This window comes from Cucurbita moschata, unplaced genomic scaffold (genome assembly GCF_002738365.1).
Source record: "Cucurbita moschata cultivar Rifu unplaced genomic scaffold, Cmos_1.0 Cmo_Scf00022, whole genome shotgun sequence".
In the NCBI taxonomy this organism is placed as follows: Eukaryota; Viridiplantae; Streptophyta; class Magnoliopsida; order Cucurbitales; family Cucurbitaceae; genus Cucurbita; species Cucurbita moschata.
In genome coordinates, this window is record NW_019268538.1 from 59,222 (window position 1) to 81,256 (window position 22,035).

Genomic DNA, 22,035 nt, shown 5'->3' on the forward strand with positions numbered 1-22,035 from the left:
TAAAAAGGTAGCTAGGCAGATTTAGATCCATCGAATCTACTGCCTAATTGGTTTAGCTTATCGATGTCCTTGAGTCCAATGAGGATAAAGAGGATGGCCCAACTTGTTTAGCATTTTATGGGAGTGGATAACAGCGGAAAAAAGGATGAAGTATTAGCGTGAGAGAGTAAACAAGAAAATGACACTAAACAAAACAGAAACTGAAAGGCACAAAACAGAAACTGAAAGGCATAGTGTAGTAATGGGGACTCACCTGCTGCAATGCACCAACTCCCTATTATTGGACCGAATGAGACCTCTATATAAGCAATTTTGTAGACTAATACGAACTACTTCTCACGAAAAGAAAGATCGGCAAATAGCGTACCAATCAGATCTGCCTCTCTAATTCACATGGAAAAAGACAGACCAAGCAGACAGTTGAGATTGCAGCTACAAGCGCAACAGGCCAATGAACATCGGGAGTCACCCTATGAAGTAAGGAAAAGAGAAAGAGGGAGGGAAGCGAAGGAGCGAGGACCAAAATCTAATTGTATAGTTTGATTATGTGTAACTTATCTCAGTCAAAGGGGACCAAAATCTCATTGTATAGTTTCATGATGTGTAACTATCTCTTTTTTTTCCTCATCAGCAACATTCTCCCTAGAAATTATTCAACCTACAATCAGTCAACGATCTACCAACAAGTCATGCGTAACTCATTCTTGGATGAATTTAAGTAAAAAGATGGAGTTCAAATCAGAATTAATAAGGTTTGGACCTCTTTCTACGATAGGCGTTCATTGAAAAACGTTACCCAACATAGTTTATTTATTATTTTTTCTTTTTATATTTTCTTTCTAATTATTTAGAATCTATTTAATAGATTTATTATTAAATTAACTTTTAATAAATTAATTATTGTTTATAATAAGAATATTAGTTTTTACAACTCTTGCGTTGTCCAATGAATCTGTTTATTCCGAATAGCGGGATAGAGAAACAGATGACGAATTGATTTCTTGCCTATCTGACGAGATTTTTGTTAAGTATTATTTTTATATATGTATATGTATATCTTAGTGATGGACGGATATATAAACAGAAAATGGCTAGATGATGAGTCATAGGTCACATCCAATCCTATTGAAAGTGGTTTTACCCTGTGGTCGCAACTAGCAGAGCTCGGAAGAGTTCTTGTTATTCAATTGGATAACAGAGAATCTTCTCTTATTCTAACCAATGAGAGTTTGTCACGTAGCGTACATTTTGTTTCACCCCAACTTCCGGCCTATTTACGGAACTCGTATGTCGTTTCACTATTTAAAGCTTCCACGTTTTTCCCCGTCTCTCTTCCATTCTTGCTCCGTTCTTCTTCCGGCCATCTTCCAGTTAGCGAGATGCAGAGACTCTTTGCTGCAAGGACTGCTGCATATGCTTCGATTTTTAGGAAGCAGAGGCATTCTGCTTCATTCTCTTCTGCTCTGCTTTTTGATGATACTCAACTTCAGGTCTTTCTCTCTTATTTCATGATGATGATGAGCTTTCAGTATGATTTGTTTGGGAGTTGTTGATTTCGTTGTCGATGGCCTTCTATTTTTGGATTTTTATTGTTTGAATTGGTCTGCGGAATCTTCAGTGTAGCTTTGGTTGGTTTGTGATGTGAATTTATGACCATGAAGCTCGAATTGAGAATTGTTAGTTTCATTTGTGGATGGTTTGTTTTCGATTGTTTTTGGTTACAAGTTATGTACAACCTAGTTTGCATCAGTAGAATGATGAAAGTGTTTGTTACTGATTTTCTAAAAGAATTGATTAAATTAATTGCAGTTCAAGGAAAGTGTTAAACAATTTGCTCAAGATAACATTGCTCCCCATGCTGCAAAAATTGATCAAATGAACTCTTTCCCGCAGGTTAGTTGAAAGTCTCTCTCCCCCTATATATTTACTTCATATGTTTTTTCTTTTCTTTTTTAATTTACAAATGTGGGTTTCTTTATGATTTGGCTAAAATGTACCTTATTGTAGGATGTTAACTTATGGAAGCTCATGGGGGACTTCAATCTCCATGGAATTACTGCACCTGGTAAAGCGTGAGAAATCGTTTTTGATGCTTCCCTCATTCACTGTTATTTGGAGTTATTCAATCTTAATAATTATATTCATATCCTCTTTATCCACGAATTTTCATCTTTTCCGCTTCTAGTTATTATCCATAAAATTTTATTTAATTATACTCTTATTGTACATTATGAGTGTCCTGATGGAGGTAAATCTAATTGAGATAATTGATACATAGTAAGTGCCTTCTTAAATTAGATGAATATTGAGATGGTTGCATATATTTTGCTATAGTACTGTTTCTCTCATTCTTTCAAGATATTTTAAAACTAAGCTATTGATTGTCTTGTAGAGGAATATGGAGGACTTGGTCTTGGTTACTTATATCACTGTATAGCAATGGAAGAAATAAGTCGTGCTTCTGGGTCTGTTGCCCTCTCCTTCGGTGCACATTCTAACCTGTGCATCAATCAGCTGGTAAAGTGAAGTGATTAAATATTGTGTTAGTGACGTCATAGTAGGATTATATGTCGTAGTGAAATCATTAAGTGCAGTATGGACTACATAAGTTATGTTAACCTCTTATTTGTTGATTTTTCAGGTGAGGAATGGAAGCCCAGCTCAAAAAGAGAAGTACTTGCCTAAGGTTTTATTCCTTTCTGCCTTTGCTCTTTGTACCCGATTCCCACAATAATGTTCATGTTATAATAATTACCAAACTGCACATAACAATGTCATGCTCGCTTCATTTTCTCTGATGCCTAGCCATCTGGAAGTGTCATACCGGAATTTTTCTGTTTTTTTTTTTTTTTTTTCATTTTTAATATAATTGCTGAAGTAAATTTTTCATTCCTTAACAACTATTTTTTACTAAAGAAGATTTAGTAAATTCTATCTTCATGCTTTCCTTTGCTCTATTGCCTTCTCATTGCTCCTTTCTTTTCTATTAAAGTAATTCTTTTTGGCTACTAACTTAACTATATCTTTGTTAAGCTTATTAAAGGGGAGCATGTAGGAGCTCTTGCAATGAGTGAACCCAATGGTAACTTTAATGAACTTTTGTTTTTCATGTGTGCATGCAAAGGTAGATCCTTTTAAGAACTAAAAATGTTTTCATCCTTGGATGATGCATTTCCTATTTTCAGCTGGCTCGGATGTTGTGAGCATGAAATGCAAAGCTGACCGAGTGGATGGTGGATATATCATTAATGGAAACAAGATGTGGTGTACTAATGGTCCTACAGCTCAAACATTGGTAGTTTTTGTTGCAATTTTTCTAAGCCTGTTAAAAAAATTCTACTCTATTTATTGGTTGATACTTGTGTTGCCTAAGAAAAAGATACCGATAGATAATATAGCATTCGATTCATTTATAACTGTAGAATTATTAAAAACAAAACTCCAAAGAAAAATCTTTAAGAACACTGAAATAGTTAGTCATGTTGGATGTGTGATATTTCATCAAAATTACATGAACTTTTTTCTTTGTTGCTATATGGTGAAAACTTTTCTTTCTTTCCTTTTTTTTTAAATTCAGGGGTCTATTATGGTTTGTGAACAACCTTGAACTTGATCACTTTCGTGTTGTGCATATATTAAATGTATTTGGCTATATATGTATTAAATGTACTTGGTTTATATGGAAACCTAGTTTTGTCATAGTATGTTAGTATGAATCACCTACATTTTCAGAGAAATTGGGACCCTTAACTAAAATTACCCTTGCAAAAGCTGATTCAACGGGAATCAATAAACTGAAAGGCCATTTAAGTAAATAGAAATAAAAGAAGAATTGCTTGACACATTCTTCTCCTTTGATATTGTAGAATTCATAATTGATGTTCGTGGGTTTTATTTATTTTATGTATTTTCATGTAATGTAGGAGGGAATAAACATGTTGACGGAGTAACATTTTATAGGTTCAGGTTACATGTAGTAGTTTGTATTCCACCTTAAAATCTTAAAACCACGTAGGATGGTCAAATTGTGGTTGTTGGAACATTTTATTCTTGCTTATTTCATTGACTCATAGCTGATATACACAATTGTATCAGGTTGTTTATGCAAAAACAGACGCAAATGCTGGCTCAAAGGGAATTACAGCGTTTATCATTGAAAAAGGAATGCCCGGGTACTTGAATAATCTTTGGTCTGGTTAATGATAGGTTGAATTTGCAAGTGAGAGTTTTCTGTTCCAGTTCTATAGCATGCAGTCGTGTAGCACCATAGCGTATATTTTTTTTAACTGTATTCCTAAACTAACCTATGCTGCTGATTCCAACATCATTTAGAAACTATGAATGTTCTTATTCCTTCATTCTTATATTGGCTGCTTCTATGTTTCTCAGATTCAGTACTGCCCAGAAATTAGACAAACTTGGCATGCGAGGGAGTGATACGTGAGTCTACTGTGGTTTGAAATTCAAGTTTCTAAAATTAGAGCATGCAATCTTCTTGCCTCTTCCACTAATGTTGGCGATGGTTCGAACAGATGTGAGCTTGTCTTCGAAAATTGCTTTGTTCCTGAAGAAAATGTACTTGGACAAGAAGGAAAAGGTATTCTGCTGGTGTACTACTTCATTCATGAATCTAGTAAATAGTTATATTTATTAATATTTTATCTCTGTAAAATCATTTCAATGAGGTTGGATGCGCAATTGATGGGGATGTTACTTAATGGCAGATTTCAACACAGGGTTTCTAATGTATGGTGGTGGCCTAATTTTGATCAATCTATTTTCTTTTCTCAGTTAAAAGAATCACAACATTCCAAAAAAGAAGAGAAGATATTATGTGATCTTATTGTTAGCAATCTTTGGACCTAGGCTTTCATAATTGTTGTGTAGGTGACGGTAGTTCTCTGACCAAATGTTGCGACGGCTAAATGTGATGTCTCCAAGGGATAATAATATCTAAAATGCTGACATTTCTAGCACCAATGGCATCTCTTTATGATAATGTTCCAATTGTTATGATTTTTACCTTTTGAATCTTGATGTAATAATAGATAGAAAAGATACGATGAGAATAAGGAATTTAATGTGCTGACATTTTTGCTTTAGTACCAGGCTCTTTCATGTTTTGTTTGGGTTTAATGTAATAGTAGCGAAAAAGCTTTGGTGTTGTCATGCCAATTACTTACTATGATACATATAAATGTAAATAGTAACTACCTTGTCTTGTTGCGGCCTGATTGGAAGAGAACCAAACTATTGCCATCATCATGTTGGTCATTATTTTAGTAGTGTAATGTACTATGTTTTATTTCAGGAGTTTATGTTATGATGTCTGGGTTAGATTTGGAGAGGCTTGTTTTGGCTGCTGGTCCCCTTGGTCTTATGCAGGCATGCCTGGATGTTGTTCTTCCTTACGTTAAACAAAGAGAGCAGTTTGGTCGTCCAATTGGGGAATTCCAGTTTATACAGGTTCTATCACTGTGACTATCTTACCATACTTGCATCTGACGTTTCCTCTAAAATGACTCAATTAATCTGAAATTGCAGGGAAAACTTGCCGATATGTATACGTCTTTGCAATCATCAAGGTGAGAGATTTTGGAGTAATTATGTATTATTTCTGATTTCTGATTTTTGTTCTTTTGTCATGTTGACTCTCTCTGTCCCTCTCCAGGTCCTACGTTTATTCTGTTGCGAGGGACTGTGACAGTGGAAAAGTAGATCCCAAGGTTTGTAGGGCATCTTAAGCCTTTTTTTCCCCTTTTTTCCGCTTGAATCTTTTGGTTTCCCTATTAATATGTAACATGTTCCTCTGATGTTTAGATAAATAGAGTACTTTAAGTTTTGATCTACCCGTTGCTACTTTACTGCGATCTTTCACCACTTCTCTAATGAATGTTATATAAGCACACGTTCGTAGTAGCTATGCTTTTGACCCATTTTTTCTTTTTCCATGGCCATGGAAACACTTGGTCAATAAATTCCTTCAAGTATTCACCCTGTGTGGTTTTGTGTCCAGGATTGTGCTGGAGTAATATTATGTGCAGCTGAAAGGGCAACACAAGTTGCTCTGCAGGTAAAGTTGTATTCATTAAACACTTTTTTTTCAATCGTTTATCGCGCAGAACTATCAGAAGCACGTTTCTTTCAGAAGCTTTTGTTTCAGTCAAACGTCGAGAGGAATATTTGTTTTACACGCCATTCTTTTCTATTTTCCAATAGAACCATATTACTTCTAAGTTCTATGCCATAGCAAGAACTTGTGAAAGAAGTAACACCAACTCCAACAACTTGATGGGCCAATACTTGACAAACGATTTTGAGATTGAATCGATTTAACTGATCAAAATGACTTGATTAAATATGCCATCTTCATATTCACAGTTATTTTAGCACATTATGTGCGTAACATTACCATGTGTAAATTGTTCATGTTCTTGTTCAATCTTGCAGGCCATACAATGTTTAGGAGGCAACGGGTATGTAAATGAATACACAACCGGTCGACTACTAAGAGATGCGAAACTATATGAAATAGGTGCAGGAACTAGTGAAGTGAGAAGAATGATCATTGGTCGCTCGCTGTTCAAAGAACAATAGGACAACTTTCACTCGTTGAATTGCTATAGATTTCATCCCACGATCAAAGTCTATACTCATGAGCAGCCCCCTGTGCAGATTTTGAAGAAGCAAAGGTGATTGAGATCTTTATTCACAATGTGTAATTTTAAGGAAACATTCACATTTATCATAAATAATTGTTGCCTTTGTTTGAAATAAATTAAGTTGCCTCTGTTCTACTTTTCAAGTTATTTAAATTCCAATGATCTCTGTTTCTACTAAGTTCAAAATATTCAATATCATTCCATACCATTCCACACAGCTAAAATTCCATACCATTCCACACAGCTAAAAGGATTTGTAGAATTACACACTGTCCATTAGAAAGCAGAGGTTTGAAACAGATTCGAACCTATTGGACCGAGAGGATGAAGCAAAGCTACTGACTTTGAGCTCGACTTTGATATGGAAAACATATAATCCTAAGGAAATATGGGAAATCACACATCTTGATTACTACTAATTAAAACTCTCTTACTACTGTGGGAGAAGAATCAGGTTGGCCCACTGAAGAGGATTTTGAGGCTTCCATACACAAAGGAGCTTGGTCTAAGCAGCTTTGAGTATCATCGCTGATCACTCCATTTGTCATCTTCTCCACTTCTTCTTGGGTGTATATATGGATTTTTGAAACCGCATCACAGAAGTCACTGAACAGCAAAGAATGAGATGAAAAATGATCATAAGACAAGATTAAAAGCTGAAATATGTTTTAGAACTAATGTCGGAAACGCGCAATACAATAATCTATTTTGCCACCATGATCATCAGAAACACAAGGATAACCTTTAATTGAAGTTAGCCATCAAGCAATATTATGCGACTTTCGTAAGTTTAAAATTAATCTAGCTCTCACTAGCTCAAGTCCATCGCTAGCAGATATTGTCCGCTTTGACCCGTTACATATTGCCGTCAGCCTCACGGTTTTAAAACGCGTCTACTAGAGAGAGGTTTCCACACCCTTCTAAGAAATGTTTCGTTCCTCTCTCCAACCGATGTAGGATCTAACAATCCACCCCCCTTGGGGGCTAGTGTTCTCGCTGACATACCGCTCGGTGTCTAACTCTGATACCATTTATAACAGTCCAAGCCCACCGCTAGTAGATATTGTCTACTTTGGCCCCTTACGTATTGTCGTCAGCCTCACAATTTTAAAACGCGTCTACTAGAGAGAGGTTTTCACACCCTTATAAGAATGCTTCGTTTCCCTCTCCAACCGATGTGAGATTTAACAATAACTGTTATTTACAAATCTACATTGCTTAACAAGAATCCTTTGGCAGGACATGTTATCCAGATCTTATTTTATGTTCCTAGAAGTTCCACCTTAATAGCCCATCTTAATTGTTTTCATGCAATGAAATAATCAAGATTTCAAGATAAAGCACTTACAGCCATGGATAATCCCCAACAACCATTACGTCGTTCTCGTTGTCGGTGTACAGTACACGCCATCCTTTATCAGGATCTTTCAAGAGTCCTTCCATGCAAAACAGCCGCTCCAGTTCAGAAAGCAGATCAGAATAGCCATTGAGTCTAGAGAGATCAATGGCTCTTCCCACTAGACTACCTTGTTTGTGAACCTTCACTTAACAAGACTAATATCAGAGCATGGAAGAACAGTAAAAGATAACATTACTGACCAAATTTCTCAGCAGCACCCATTTCTTACCTTAGTACAACTCCTCTTCCCTGAACTCTGCATGTTTGTAGCAGTTTCTGTAGTCAAGGAAAAGCCAAAAAGTCTACAGCCAGTTGAATTCTCATTCACATTTTCATCCTTTGAATTCCTTATATTCGACCCTGAAGTAGTGCTCATAACACTAGCATCAACAGATGGGCCGAACAAGGCACTCTCTCTTGGAAAGTTGCCATCATTTGAGCGCATCACAGCAGCAGCTTGGCCTGTACTGTAAAATTCACTAGGAGGGAAATACATGTTTTGGGCTCCATTTGACGCCATGTGATAAAAACTAGAGTTTGGTGAGTGAAATGTGTTAAAAGAGTTGTCACTGAGATTGAACTTTCCCCAAACACCTAAACAATGTTCTGGTTTTCTTGTTTGTGGCCTCAATGAGCATATTTCTTGACCTTGCAAGACCTTCAGGAATCTTTCAGATTCCATAAAGCCTGTGAAAGATGAGTTCGGATGAACCTTTACGTAGTCACCTCTATACTTCTCAGCTCCACCCGATGCTTGATGTGCAGAAGATCGCACCTCGAACTCCAGGGAACGTTTTGTAGTATCACGTCCATAAAACGGTGATACAATACCTACATTTTCTTGACCTTGCAAGACCTTAGAGGATCTAATTGAATCCTCAAAGTCCATAAAACCGCCCCTCCCTACTGTAAGAAAATTTTAATGAATAGTTTTAACAACTCAAGCTTAGAAGAAACACAATTTATCAGTTTCAATTTGGTCACTCATACCAGCAAAGGCGTTGGGTGGGGCTGCCTGCAGACTAGTCCTCAGTTTCTTCAGCCTTGGAGAAGACTGAACACTCAAGGGTGGGAGAGAAACAGAAGATTCGATCTCCCAGGGTGAAACACGTTCTTGATGATCACCGTCTTTATCCCATCGTACCTGATGGATTATAAATATTAGAAAAATATTGTGTGACAACGTTGACATGGTTCTTGCTAGCTTCTATAGTACAGCGTGTAATGTTGTAATAGCCCAAACTCATCACTAGCAGATATTGTCCTCTTTGGACTTTCCCTTCTCGGCTTCCCCTCAAAGTTTTAAAACGCATTTGCTAGGGAGAGGGTTCCACACCCTTATCAGGAATGTTTTGTTCACCTCTCCAACCGAGGTGGGATCTCAAAATCCACCCCCCTTGGGGGCCGGTGTCCTCGCTGGCACATCGCCCGATGTTTGGGTCTGACACCATTTGTAACAGCCCAAATCCACTACCGGCAGATATTGTCCTCTTTGAGCTTTCCCCTCTAAGTTTCCCCTCAAGGTTTTAAAACATGTCTGCTAAGAAGAGGTTTCCACACCCTTATGAAGAATGCTTTGTTCCCCTCTCCAACCGATATGGGATCTCACAAATGCGATTGTCCAACAGATACCCATTGTGCATTCTTATATGCAGCAACACCCTTATGGGGATTATAACACTTACCGTCAAGCATCTCCACTTTGAGTTCGGCCATCTCAAGGGATCCATGTCACCAATTCCGAGAACTACACCATTAAACCTGTAAGAAACAAATACCTATAAATATATTTGTATAACATAATAAAAACCATTGATCTTGATCGTGTATGGATAAACCTTCTTTCTGGCGAATCATCCATCTCAAATCTCATTTTGAATCTTGTGCCAACGGTCACTGGATTATTGATGCTCTTTACATACTTCTGACAAGATATAACAAACTGTGCATGATATGCCCTGCAAGTCAGTATGTTTAACATGTTATTGTATTTTCTGAGTAAGCGAAGGCTGGTCAAGAACACTATCAAGTTCTAATAATAAACATGAACCAGTATGACACTAAATAGAGAATATTTGAACGAACGGACTATTTCTTAAAAATACCACCAACAGTTCTGATTCAAACTTTTGTTCTTACTTGCAAGATCACAATATTTTAACTTAGAAATCAAGATTTCGCATATGATGTCTATCGATTCACTTAAATCCAAAATTGTACCATCTATCTGGTTTGAGATAACAGCTTTCATAGTTTTTCTGCTCAAGTTCAGAAGTGTTATTATACAATGGGAGGCATTTAGTAACGAACCCCCTCTAAGATTGTTATTTCTTCTCAGTTACAAACAGAGGTGTCTTAATGCTAAACCTTATAGAACATAAATCACAAGGCCATATGATCCCATGTTTGATTCTTGGCAGACCTCAGAAGAGTAATGACCACAAAGCCTAGAATACCTATGTAGTAGTAAGTAAAGAATGCTTACCCTTTTTCGTCGTTAAAAAAGGTGGCTTGTTCTGATTACATTTACTATCTGGATAATATGGATGCTTGTGATGCTTTGACCTACTAATATCACAAGGCCATATGAAACATTTACTATCAGTTCTAACCTGGCATAGCATTAACCTACTAATATAGTTGGTTATGTTAGAAATCATGAACCATATTGTCCACATTGGGCATAAACTCTCATGGTTTTGCTTTTGGTTTTCCTAAAAGGTCTCATACCAATGGAGATAGTGTTCCTTACTTATAAATCCATGATCAACCCTTTAATTAACCGATGTGGGACTCCTCTCCCAACTTAAAGCAAAAAGATATTCTCCTGTGCTTGTTACGTAAATTTATTATCATGGATTGGACCCAGGGTACAGATTTACAAAATTCTACATATCTGCTCATACCTCAAAAGCAAAGAGTTTTCCTGATGTCCTCTATCACCGCTCTAATAAAACAGTAATATATAGCTAATTCTATTTCTTGATTGATGAGTACTGAACCATTAATGATACCTTGGATTGTAAAACACATCAAATATGCTCTTGGTAGATATTGCTTTCACCACACGAGCAAGATCATCTGCACAAGAATTTTGGTTGCCCACAATTGAATTAGGAAGACCATTTCTAGGCCGAACAGCTCGCCTTATGCCCAACCTTAGCTCTCCATTTTCACCCCTGCAGACAATCACAAATGGTTTAAATAAATATGACCAATTGTAGGGGTTAATATGTAGATTCATACCTTAAAAACAGCACTGCATCCCCAGAAATAAGATTCTTTTGGCTTACAAAAAGACTCCATCCAGTAGTCAGCAGATGCCGCCTAGGTTGACCTGCCGAGTTATTAAGAGTTAGTTCAATTATGACAGACAATCAAAGGAGTCTCACATTATACCTCTGTAAATATGTTTAAATCTCCACTCGACGCCATGTAGGTCCTTGGCAATTAGCTCTTGAGACGGCCTAAGCTGAGTGTAATCCTGCAGTAACCCATCGACCTCACTCAGAACATTTCCAAATAAAACAACCCAGATAAAACCCAATTCATTTCATTTGAGAAAAACTTAAAACAAAACATAGGAAAGCAGTGGCAACCAGAGGAGGGAAACAGTCTTCGGCAGCTCTGCGAGGAACAGAGAATCCTCCATGGGTGCTCGTATCAGACGCTGTGAGTGTTTTGCAAAACATGTGAGGTGTAGATCTAGTAGGCGACACTCCGCTCCCATCTCCATCAGCTCCATTCAACGCCAATTCCTCCAACTCTTTGCCCTCTAGACCAGTGCCTAAGAACTATAGAATATCCAAATTTATGGTAATCCACTATAAGGGTCATCTCATCCTCAAGCTAAATTAAACAGAAGAAAATAAGCTACGAACTTTATTAACCTTTCCATACTCCAAATTACGAGTAACGTACTATAACAAAGTTTTGAATTGGAAACTACCTCTGGCAAGGGAAGCAGAGTAAGTTGTGTGTAGACCTCATCATTCTCCTTATTGGCCTGTCAAAATGGTATGAGCAGTGAAAAGCCGAAGGCTGTCAAGGGAAACTGGGGCGGCTGCTTGAGAGAGGAGAAGGCAGAACATGAATTTAAAATGTAAACCCATTACTTACAAGTAAGTGGACATTGATGACCCTGCAGAGGATCTGCGGCTGGAGGTCAAAAGTGCGCATTTCCATGGGGGAAAAGGGAGAGGCTGAGGCAATCTGCTCCAAGTGACCTTGTGGGAAATAGACAACTACATTTCCTTTCTTAGGCAATGAGGTGAGAGGACCAGCACAAGCATGCCAAAGCTCCAAATAAGTTGAAGAAGAGACGAGAGCTGGCGATGAATTTGAGGAACATGAAGAAGTTGAAGAGGATAAACAACAATTGCAGCGACCCTCTTCACAATTTCCATTGCAATATGCATTCTTGCCCACATCACTGGCTGTTAGGTTCAGATCAATTTCCATGAACACCCAGAGTTACTTCAAGTGTCTTATTGCTATGTTTCCCAACAGAAAGCAAAAAAGAAGAACAGCAACAGAACTAAAACAAGAAAGTGGAATCAATTGGCAATAAGGTGAGAAGAAGACCAGAGCTGTAGAAAACTGGAAATGAGGTCAAAGCATGGTAAAATTGCTAAAAACATACCCAGAAGAGATACCATTAAAGCTAAGAACGGGAGAGAAATGAAAGGGGATGAGTAGAAAAACAACAAGAAAGTAGTGTTTGGATGGATGCTAACCCAGTAGGGTGGTAGCTAAAAAGATAGAAAGAGGGGTATCAAATAATAACAAGAAATTCAAAGTATGATTCCTCGCCCATTTGCAGGTATTGAGAAGAGGGAGCAGAAGCAGCAGACATAGACAATTGCATAGGAAACACAGAAGCAAAAGGCGAAAAAAGGCCAATGCTTTGGTGGCTTTTGGAGTGTTAGAGAGAGAGAGTGCGTATATGTGTGGGTGGGTGGCGGGGACAGGCTAAGACAGAACAAAACCCACACTTCCCCATCCCCTTCTTCTTTGCTTTGCTTTGCCCTTTCCCTTCGGAGCTTCCCCCCTTCTCCTTTATTAATAATTTCTTTCACTGTGAAAGTGTGTGGGGGTGAGGCCGCCCTGGCCCTCCACCAAAGACAAAAAGGTTGGTTTTCATTAATGCAACAAAAATAATATATCTTTATCTCTTTGTACAATCTTTTTCCCTAATAAACAAGAAGATCCCTTCACTTAGTCATTTTATCAAACAGGTACTGGGCATATTCAGCCAACCCAATTAAAAGCTCCTAAACCCCATTGCCCATCTCCCAAAATGCAAAAGAAAGAGACCCACAATCACACAAACAGATGGAAAATCAATTGGATCAAAGCTAATCCAATCTAATCTAATCTAATCTCATCCGAAAAAGAAGCCAATAAAGTGGGGGCCAAGGCCATGGGCATTGGTGGGGGAAAGAGGGTCTTTAGCAGCATGTATAGTGGGCGGGCGGGGGTCAGAGCCCCGCCATTGCTGCAAACTGCAAATAGCAACACATAAACACCAAGCAGTGATACCAGTTCAGCAGTCAGCAGTGTATTGAGTACAACCCTTTTCTGCATCTCATGTCCTATCTCACTGCTTTTGTTCCTTTTTCTAATTCTAATTATGGAATCACTGTTTCCCACTCCCTTAAAACGCGCGTCCTCTTCTTCTTCTTCTTCTTCATCTTCTTCGAAGAATCGCCACTGATGAGCTTAAAAAAGAAGAAGAAAAAAACCAAATCATCCATTTCTCTCTCCTTCTAAGGGCTGAATTTAGTAACTTTTCTTAAAAATTATATAAACATAATTGATGGGAGTTATGACTGTTTGAAATTTCAGTGAAACTAATTTTAACTAGGCGCGTGAGGGCAACGCCTGAGAAGGCGAGTGAATAAGAAGAGGGTGAGTTGAGTTGGTCGTTTCAAAAGAGGAAGAGATCGAGAAGCCTGCGCCTTTGGCGCTGCTTCAATGCCCCACCACCATTATATATATATATACACTTTCCAATTTTACCTCTCCTTTTTTACTGTTATGGTTAAAATATTAAATTGCAAGTGAAAAATTAAAATACCGTTCTTATAATATAATATAATATCATAAATAATTTAATTAACTAAAATATGTTTTCTAAAGTCTGTTTCGATTATTTATAATCAGATAGGTTTTTGAAATATCATAATAATTAAAATTTTCTATTATTTTAAAAATATTTATTAAGAAAACACTCTAAATATATCTAAGAAAATAATAACATATTTAAAATAAAGATGCATTATTTAAAACACTAAAAAATAAATAAATAAATAAAGATGTAAATATATTTTTATTAAAAAATGCATAATTAGAAGTATTTTGAATAAAATGGTTAAATATATATTTTTCTTAATCGAGTACGGAATATATTACCCTACCATTTTCCAGGAGGAGCAAATGAATGAAATTTGGTTTAAAATATTAAAAAAAATGGTTCCTTAAATGTTAATTAAATAAAAGTATATCCCCACAGCTGAGTTATTTATTAAGTGGGTATATAAATTTAACAATTTAAACTTTCATTTATGACCATTAATCTCTTCTCAACTATATTAAATTCCCATTATATACAGAATTTAATGAATTATTTTTTCAGTAAATTTAGTCGGGTTTTAATTTTGTTTTTTTTTTTATTTCTTAATAAAACCTCATAAATAATATTTATGATTTGATCAAACCGGGAGGCTTTTCCTACATTTTATTAAACCATGTAATATCATTAATTGTTTTATATATTTATTTATCAAACCATCTTTATTTTATTTATTATTGATTATATATATTCACCCACATTCATCACCGTTATAATTTTTTAGGTTAAATTAATAAAAATATTCGTAAACTTTATACTCTTTTATCTCGAAAATACTTTTATACTTTTAAAATATTCAACAATACCTCTAAACTTTTTTAAATTTAAAAAATTCACACTCGCTGTGGTGATACAAATCTTTAATATTTTGTTTCAAAAATGCCCAACTTTATAAAATTTTATTAATGCTTTTTAATTTTTTTAAGAGGTTTTAAAATATCATTATAATTAATACTCAAATTTTAAAAATAACATTAACCCATTTTCTCTTTATATAAATGTTTTAAAAAAATTATTACCGTTACTATATTATGAACAAAATTCATTTATCGACCTCTCTCAATTATCTTCAAATTTATTAATGTCATCTTTAAAATTTCATAAATTTATGCTTATGTTGTTGTTTTATTTGACAGTTTAATGAATATGTGTGTTGTCGGGTAGATTTTGTTTGTATTAGCCTCCATCTCCTTTTTCTTTTTTGCTTTAATCGCCCCCATCATTCCTACTATTTCTCTTATGTCCATGTGTTTCTATCTTTTTTTTTTTCAACCCAACCCCTCATCTTTGCTTTATTTACACTTTCACATTCATCTCCTCTTCTCCCTCATCTTAATTTAATTTAAACACTAATAAACCTAATTAAGGTGTTCAATTTGACTCACCCATGTTATAATTAAGGATGTTTATGTTAAAAAATTGAAAAAATTTGGGTGGATTCTAGGGTTCACATTTTATCGTGGAGTCAATCTGACCCACCCAATTCAACCCTATTTCTAATATTATTATGAAAATTAAGAATAAGTTTAGTGATTTGTAAATGTTTAATATTTAAATTCTATGATATTTTAGTTATTCATGTAAACTGCATAGTAGAACAATCCGACAAAGTAAGTATATATTTTCTTAAATAACAAAAAAAATAAGAACAATCGGACAAACTAACCAATTTTTTGATCAAACCACTTTTAAAAAAAAAAAATAGATCCGTAAATGTAATAAAAGTTAAAAACTCAAGACGGAGTTGAAAAAGGTGTTTGAAAACGGTGGTCTAATTCAGGGCTATTTATGTGCCCAAACAGAGGAATCCAACCAGTTCTATTATTGTTTTTTTGGTTAATTAAAAAAAAATGGAGAAATAAGGAGGAGCTGTGGGTCATACTTTAGAGGGGGACAAATGGTATCCCCATGATGACATGGGAATAATTACTTGCTTTTAACAAAGTTTCAATCCTCTATTTCAAACCCAAACATGATCCCACAATTATCATCATACCACAAATAAATTTAATATTATACATTTTAATTTAACAGTAATAAATAAAATAATGATCATAATCTAAGACAAAATATTAAAAAAAAAAAAAACATCAATAACAATAAAGTTTGATTGATTAAAGTTGTAAAGTGAGAAAGAAACAGAAATAAAGCTCAATTATTTCATCAAAACAAAAACCAAACAAGACAGAATCTTGAAGTCTTTATGTTTGAGAAATGAAATGGGCCTAGTTGGGCTCGGTGGCTGTCACTGTCCCCTTCTCCCTTTGAAATATCAAATCAATGTTTTATAAGATTTATGGGACGACATGTTTTGTTGGCTAAATGGCCTCATATTGTGCTGTTCAACGTTATGGCTCATGTCCAATATCCTCAACCCATCATAGGGCCCAATATCAATTCCACTGCCCCCGCCCTTCTTTCTCGGCGTCTTATTTAAATAGATAATAGCGAGGCTATCCAAACTAGACAATATCTGCTACGACTATTACAAATAGGATAAGAGTCACTAGTTATAGTAGATCTGGACCCTCTACATAACAAACGCGTTTTAAAATGGTGAGACTAACGATGATACGTAAGGCCAAAGCAGATAATGCCGGCTAGACTTACGCTGCTGCAAAAACATTTTGAATAATGCTATTTATATGTAGTTTTCGTTAATGTTCATTTTGGTTCTAACACTGTTAAGAGTGGGCCGACTGCGACAACAAATGAGGTGGTGGTGTGGCGGGTAGGGGACAAGGTGTTGACAGTGTGTTTGGATCAATCAAATTAAATAGGGGTGTTTTGTATGCGCATAAGCCTTGCAAAATGGGGAGGGGACCGATTATAAAGGACAATTATGTGATGTCCTTTCTATTTTCCTATAATGGGTCCAACTTTGCTTTCTTAGTGAGCGCCCGAGGCTGATTGATGGACTCACTTGACTCTGTTCAAGCAAACTTAGCCTAATCTTTGATTCTTACTACCTACCATGTAACAGCTTAGGAGCCAAACAAAACTCGACACCATTCGATCCAACCAAATCAATCCATGTCGGGTAGTTTCAATTTGGTTCTGCATTATTGAAAAAGAAAAAAAAGGTGAACACGAGTGTAGTGTTAAGCTACCTACACTCTAACTCTCGAGTCAGTACTAGAGTCTTAGATCACCTTAAACCATAAAATTTATGAGTGATTTTGTATGTACTTTTGAATGTCGTCTTTCGAGCACCGATTTCATTGGCTCGACCTCAAACCAACCCCATCCAATCACTTTACACTCCTAGTGACAAGTGGACACAAATCCGTATAGTATATGATTTGATGAACATCAAACAATCCTTAAATCATTTGCCTAGTATACAAAATAGAATGTGAAAATGGCAATGGAAAGCACAAAATTGGATGCATTTATAGAACACAAGCTGAACTAAGGCTTCAAAATCAAATTCCGGTGTCATGTTTGATGGGTCTGTTCTGGTTCCATAGGCAAAGAACTTGGACATCTTTGGCATGTCTCGGTTCCCAGCTCACCAACATCAGTTCCCACAATCTCATCTTTATCGAATTCACTGCTACTGAATTCTGGGGTCCTAGATTCGATTGCCGTAGTCTGATTACCTTCGTTGAGTTCACTGTCACAAATTTTAGTGGACGGATCGTGGGGGCCACTAATGTTTTCATCTTGAAGTAAGCCGTAGCTAAGACTCACATCCTTCCACTCAGTGTTCATAGATAGATGTTCATGCCGAGTCAAGTAACGCTTTAGCTCGACCTTGAGGTTCTTGATCGGCTGTTGCAATAGACCAGATATCAATATAAATGGGAAGGTAAAAACTGAGTTCTGAGCAGACCCAAAACATCAAGGAGAAAAATTCAGGAAGACTCTTGTTCTTATGGCCAACAATTAGTCGTATTTTAAGAATAGATGGCACAGTGGCAACAAATTCAAGAGTGGAAAGGTGATGAACATGAAATTAGAAAAAAGAAGATACTTATCCAGTTAGACGTTTCACAAGATAAGATCCTCTTTAATAAAACTCCTTATTGGAGGATTATACTACTACGGATTGATATTGTTTTTTTTGGACTTTTTCTTTCGAGTTTTCACTCAAAAATTTTAAAACACGGCCGTTAAAAAGAGGTTTTCATACCCTTGTGAAGTATATTTCGTTTTCATCCCAATCGATGTGGATCTCATAATCCATTCCTTCAAAGTTCAACGTTTTTACTGCTATTCGTTCCTCTCTCCAACTAATATGGGATCGAGACCAACTAATATGGAATCTAACTGATCGGATCTCACAATATGAGATAAATGCATTACCAAACCCATATGGGCATATAGAAAGAATCTCTCTAAAGACATGCCATTAACAGCCTTTTGCAAAAATGGTCAAAATCAAAGTACGTTTTCCAGCTTTACTAATGCTATAAGCCCTTCTAGATATGATCAGAGGTAAAGATAAAGATGTTCGAATATGTCATTTACACTACCTCGGCATTGCAGACATAAGCAAGGCGAAAGAAATCAGCTGACACAAAATGCTTCCCGACGGATTCAGCCAATTTGATCTGAGCAACCCAATATGACGAAGTCTCCATCTTGTCAAAACGACAATTACTGCATTTTTCCGCAGTATGATAAGGGGTGCCAGCGTTTCTCATCTTATGCAAACGAGGCCTAGCCACCGGCGTCTGAGGCTCCACAACGTCGTTCGTAACACGCAGATCCTTTATGGCCGTTTCCATAACTTGCTGTTTGGTGCTAAGGCTCTTCTTCTTCGGCCTCGGATTCAACTTTTCACTGATCTTCTGATCAGTAGTAGCATTGACCGCGATTTGAGTTAATCGAGTGGATTTTGGTTGTTTCTTAACAGCTCCAATTAAGGGCTTAGCTAAGGGATTTTCATTTACTGATTTGATTGGAATGTTTGAGCTCCGAACAATTCCGAAAACTCGTTTCTGCCTAATGGTAACAATAAGATTCATACTCTACTACAGAAGAACATGATTCAACAAGGAAATTCGGAACGAAATTGACAATAATAATAAAGTGTAGTACCTGGAAATCGGAGGTTGAAGGGGGGTGATTTGGGGCCCTTCACAGGCTGGCTTTCGGATGAATTTCGGTTTAGAAGAAACAGGTTTCACTGACGATTTGAAGCAAATTTGAGAGAAATCAGTAACGAAATCAAGCAGAAATGAATGAGATAACAAAAAACAAAACGGATCAATACCTGGAATCCGGGAGAGTTTAGGATCCATTAATTGCAAAGAATCGAGAGAGTAGAGTTGAATTAAGGCCGATCTTTCTGCAAATCCAGATATGCGGAAACAGGGGAGAGAGAACGGTTAGATCAGAACAGATGGAATTTCTTGAAGTTGAAAATTAGAAAAAGGCGGGAACGAGGTACTATTTAAATGGGCTGGGCTTCAACTCTTATGGCCCAGTTTTAGAGCCCAATCTAATATTAATTAATTTAATCATTTAATCTGTAAGTGAATATTAATTAAATAAGTTATAAAAGAAAAAAAAACATTACATTAAAAACATAAAAATCATTAAAACTGATCAGCCCCCTTTAGTGATAAGGGCCAAGGGGCGGCTGGAATTTCTAGAATATGTAATACATGGAAAAAACGATGAAGAAACAAATAACGGTCCAGAATTGCGGTCTAAAAAGGGGACAACCCGGTCCGCACTCTACCTTCAATTACGTGTCAACACGTGTGACGATGAATTCTAAATTGCTGACGTGTGGAAATACGATTTGTCATTGACTGACAAAAACCAAAATTACAAACGAACCCCTTGCATGAAGTTTGACGGAAAAAGAAGAATTAGGACTTTAAAGTCAGAAAATTATTTAAGTAATATGAATAAAATTGTATTTATAATTCACAAATTTCCTTTGAAATTTAAAATATAATATCTGAAAAGAATATACATATTATCATATTATTTTTGCGTACGGTTAGGTGGTTCAGCCCGCAAGTGGGCGTATTTTCTTTTGGAATAAATGTTTTATTTTAATTTATTCGTTTAATTAGAAAATCATTTGTCACCGACATGGTATAAACACAGATGTTGTTGGTGATCTCTGGGGTTTAACGGTCGGAATATAGGAATTATATTATTAAAAATTGATTATATATATATTTGCTTGTCAAACAAACTAATAGTCATTTTAGAGAGTGGCATGATGTTTCAACTAAATAATTTAAGTATCCAACTTGTGGTATTGGTAGATTTCGAGAATGAATGATATCTTAATATTTGAACTGTGTTTATATTAACGATTGAAAAACGAAAGACTATCAGCGATTTGTTTAAATTAATTCATTTGAGGAGTTTTTATATCTCGAGAGATGAGTCGAGGGTAACTCTCGCTTAACCAATTTCTCAGAATCCTATGAAGATCGAGCTACTTTTAATTAATGTGAGATTTAAAAAAAAAAAAAAAACAGGGTTATTGTTCCTATCATTCAAAGGTTGTTGGGTCTCCATAGAGTTGATTGTGAGATTTCATATTAGTTGGAGAGGACATTAAACATTTCATATGAAAATCTCTCCTTACCAGACACGTTTTAAAAGGGCAAGAATACATAATAAACCAAAACGAACCATACCCGCTATTTGTGGGCTTGGACAGTTACACATTTATTTTTACTAAATAGGCCATAATTATTTTTAAACTTTTAATAAATTAATTTTTCAAAATGGTTTTCCGGAGTTGATTTTGGATAATTATTTTAAAAAGAGTAATATAATTTAAATTAGGTCCGTACGATATATAATATAGTGATTTAAATAAAATAAATGAATGAAAATTGGAAAATCCTTTTCTTTCGAAAAAAAAACACCATATGGGCGGTACTAATTGCTATTAAATGGTTTGAATTGTAGTTGACGTCATACATTTTATTTTATTTTTTTATTTTTTCAAAAATAACATTGTTCAAATGTCATAATAATGTAACGAAAAATGGTTGATTACGAGTGTTTGATAATTGAAAGATATTTTAATGATTTAACGACTAAGGATCCATTAATTTTGTTACCAAATTAGTTTTAAAAAGACACGACAACTAATTTATTAATATTAAAACTTGCGTTAAAGTAGAGTTTTACTTCTCGTTTAAATGTCAAAATTCTTCGGGTTGAAAATAATAAAAAGACAAAATAAAGAATTAAAGTCTTCTTGTAATACCTAATATGGATTTTTTAAGCACATTATTTCTCTTTTGTTTCGAAAAAAAGTCTCCATGTGTTTTGTAATGCATGATAATTTTGACATTTTTCTATTGATACTCGCCTTAAATCGGGTGCAAAATTTATATTTAAATAGAGAATAAAAGAGTTAAACCAGGTTGTCGATAATAATAATATTTCTCATCTCTCTCCTCATACTAAATCTAACAAATATTTGTCTCACTCCGTTTATATTTTTGTTTATAAAATATTATTCAATTTTACATTTTTAATAGAATTATATTAAAAAATAAAATGAAAAAAAAAATTACCGTAGAGAACCCGATCCCGTGAGGATTCCCCTCCTGAACCCCACAGAAATAAACGGACTTTTATTCATATCATGCACACGAGTTTCTCTTCTATTATTGTCAAATTAAAATAAAATTAATGATTATATTAGGTATGCCAAGAAAATAGAGTCTACAACATTGTAGAAGGCTAATGTTGAAAAAGGGAGAGTGACGTCATTTTTAAAATAAATTATTAATGTTTATAAATATGATTGATTCAGACGTAGGATTAATTAAGAATCCATTTTGAAAATTAGTCACCAAAAAAAAAAAAAAAAAAAAAAAAAAAAAAAAAAAAAAAAAAAAAAAAAA

The 22,035-nt window shown here is 35.5% G+C and overlaps 3 protein-coding genes and 1 long non-coding RNA gene across 6 annotated transcripts in view; 2 read left to right on the forward strand and 2 right to left on the reverse strand.

Annotated features, from left to right (window-relative positions):
• Nucleotides 1-1,297: 1,297 nt before the first annotated feature.
• On the forward strand, nt 1,298-6,809 carry LOC111459300 (isovaleryl-CoA dehydrogenase, mitochondrial). The gene is made up of 15 exons (XM_023102137.1): nt 1,298-1,490; nt 1,810-1,893; nt 2,008-2,065; nt 2,393-2,517; nt 2,642-2,686; nt 3,034-3,082; nt 3,186-3,295; nt 4,096-4,172; nt 4,390-4,440; nt 4,533-4,597; nt 5,312-5,466; nt 5,545-5,585; nt 5,672-5,726; nt 6,017-6,073; nt 6,451-6,809. Exons 1-15 carry the CDS (start codon nt 1,380-1,382, stop codon nt 6,595-6,597), a joined length of 1,230 nt encoding a protein of 409 aa, XP_022957905.1. The 5' UTR covers nt 1,298-1,379; the 3' UTR covers nt 6,598-6,809.
• A 106-nt stretch (nt 6,810-6,915) lies between these two features.
• On the reverse strand, nt 6,916-13,114 carry LOC111459299 (auxin response factor 4-like). Of its 3 annotated transcripts, none has more exons than XM_023102134.1 (12): nt 12,181-13,113; nt 12,011-12,067; nt 11,661-11,855; nt 11,461-11,545; nt 11,308-11,398; nt 11,076-11,240; nt 9,900-10,019; nt 9,747-9,822; nt 9,052-9,205; nt 8,291-8,964; nt 8,011-8,201; nt 6,916-7,268 (listed from the first exon to the last, which is right to left on the reverse strand). In XM_023102134.1, the coding sequence occupies exons 1-12, from the start codon at nt 12,520-12,522 to the stop codon at nt 7,082-7,084; spliced, it is 2,337 nt and encodes a 778-aa protein (XP_022957902.1). In that variant the 5' UTR covers nt 12,523-13,113; the 3' UTR covers nt 6,916-7,081. The 3 variants fall into 3 exon arrangements, with proteins under 3 accessions (XP_022957902.1, XP_022957901.1, XP_022957903.1); XM_023102133.1 differs by having other exon boundaries at nt 8,291-8,967; nt 12,181-13,112; XM_023102135.1 differs by lacking the exon at nt 6,916-7,268 and having other exon boundaries at nt 8,077-8,216; nt 8,291-8,967; nt 12,181-13,114.
• Nucleotides 13,115-17,441: 4,327 nt separating this feature from the next.
• On the reverse strand, nt 17,442-19,525 carry LOC111459426. Its single transcript, XM_023102333.1, has 4 exons — nt 19,416-19,525; nt 19,241-19,328; nt 18,673-19,144; nt 17,442-17,968 (listed from the first exon to the last, which is right to left on the reverse strand). The coding sequence occupies exons 1-4, from the start codon at nt 19,441-19,443 to the stop codon at nt 17,633-17,635; spliced, it is 924 nt and encodes a 307-aa protein (XP_022958101.1). The 5' UTR covers nt 19,444-19,525; the 3' UTR covers nt 17,442-17,632.
• LOC111459433 overlaps nt 18,405-22,035 on the forward strand; it is an 18,563-nt gene continuing 14,932 nt past the window's right edge. The window contains exon 1 of the long non-coding RNA XR_002713299.1: nt 18,405-18,415. This is a non-coding gene — a long non-coding RNA (uncharacterized LOC111459433). The remainder of the gene's footprint in view (nt 18,416-22,035) is intronic.

Excerpts from the sequence above, each read along its gene's own strand:
- LOC111459300 (XM_023102137.1), top strand. The coding sequence starts at position 1,380 with ATGCAGAGACTCTTTGCTGCAAGGACTGCTGCATATGCTTCGATTTTT. Across the intron at positions 2,066-2,392 it reads CCATGGAATTACTGCACCTG|AGGAATATGGAGGACTTGGT; the intron begins GTAAAGCGTGAG and ends ATTGTCTTGTAG. Across the intron at positions 6,074-6,450 it reads CAACACAAGTTGCTCTGCAG|GCCATACAATGTTTAGGAGG; the intron begins GTAAAGTTGTAT and ends TCAATCTTGCAG.
- LOC111459299 (XM_023102133.1), bottom strand. The coding sequence starts at position 12,522 with ATGGAAATTGATCTGAACCTAACAGCCAGTGATGTGGGCAAGAATGCA. Across the intron at positions 11,856-12,010 it reads CTCTGCTTCCCTTGCCAGAG|TTCTTAGGCACTGGTCTAGA; the intron begins GTAGTTTCCAAT and ends GATATTCTATAG. Across the intron at positions 9,206-9,746 it reads CAAAGTGGAGATGCTTGACG|GTACGATGGGATAAAGACGG; the intron begins GTAAGTGTTATA and ends ATAATCCATCAG.
- LOC111459426 (XM_023102333.1), bottom strand. The coding sequence starts at position 19,443 with ATGGATCCTAAACTCTCCCGGATTCCAG. Across the intron at positions 19,329-19,415 it reads TAAACTCTCCCGGATTCCAG|TGAAACCTGTTTCTTCTAAA; the intron begins GTATTGATCCGT and ends TCAAATCGTCAG. Across the intron at positions 19,145-19,240 it reads CTTCAACCTCCGATTTCCAG|GCAGAAACGAGTTTTCGGAA; the intron begins GTACTACACTTT and ends TGTTACCATTAG.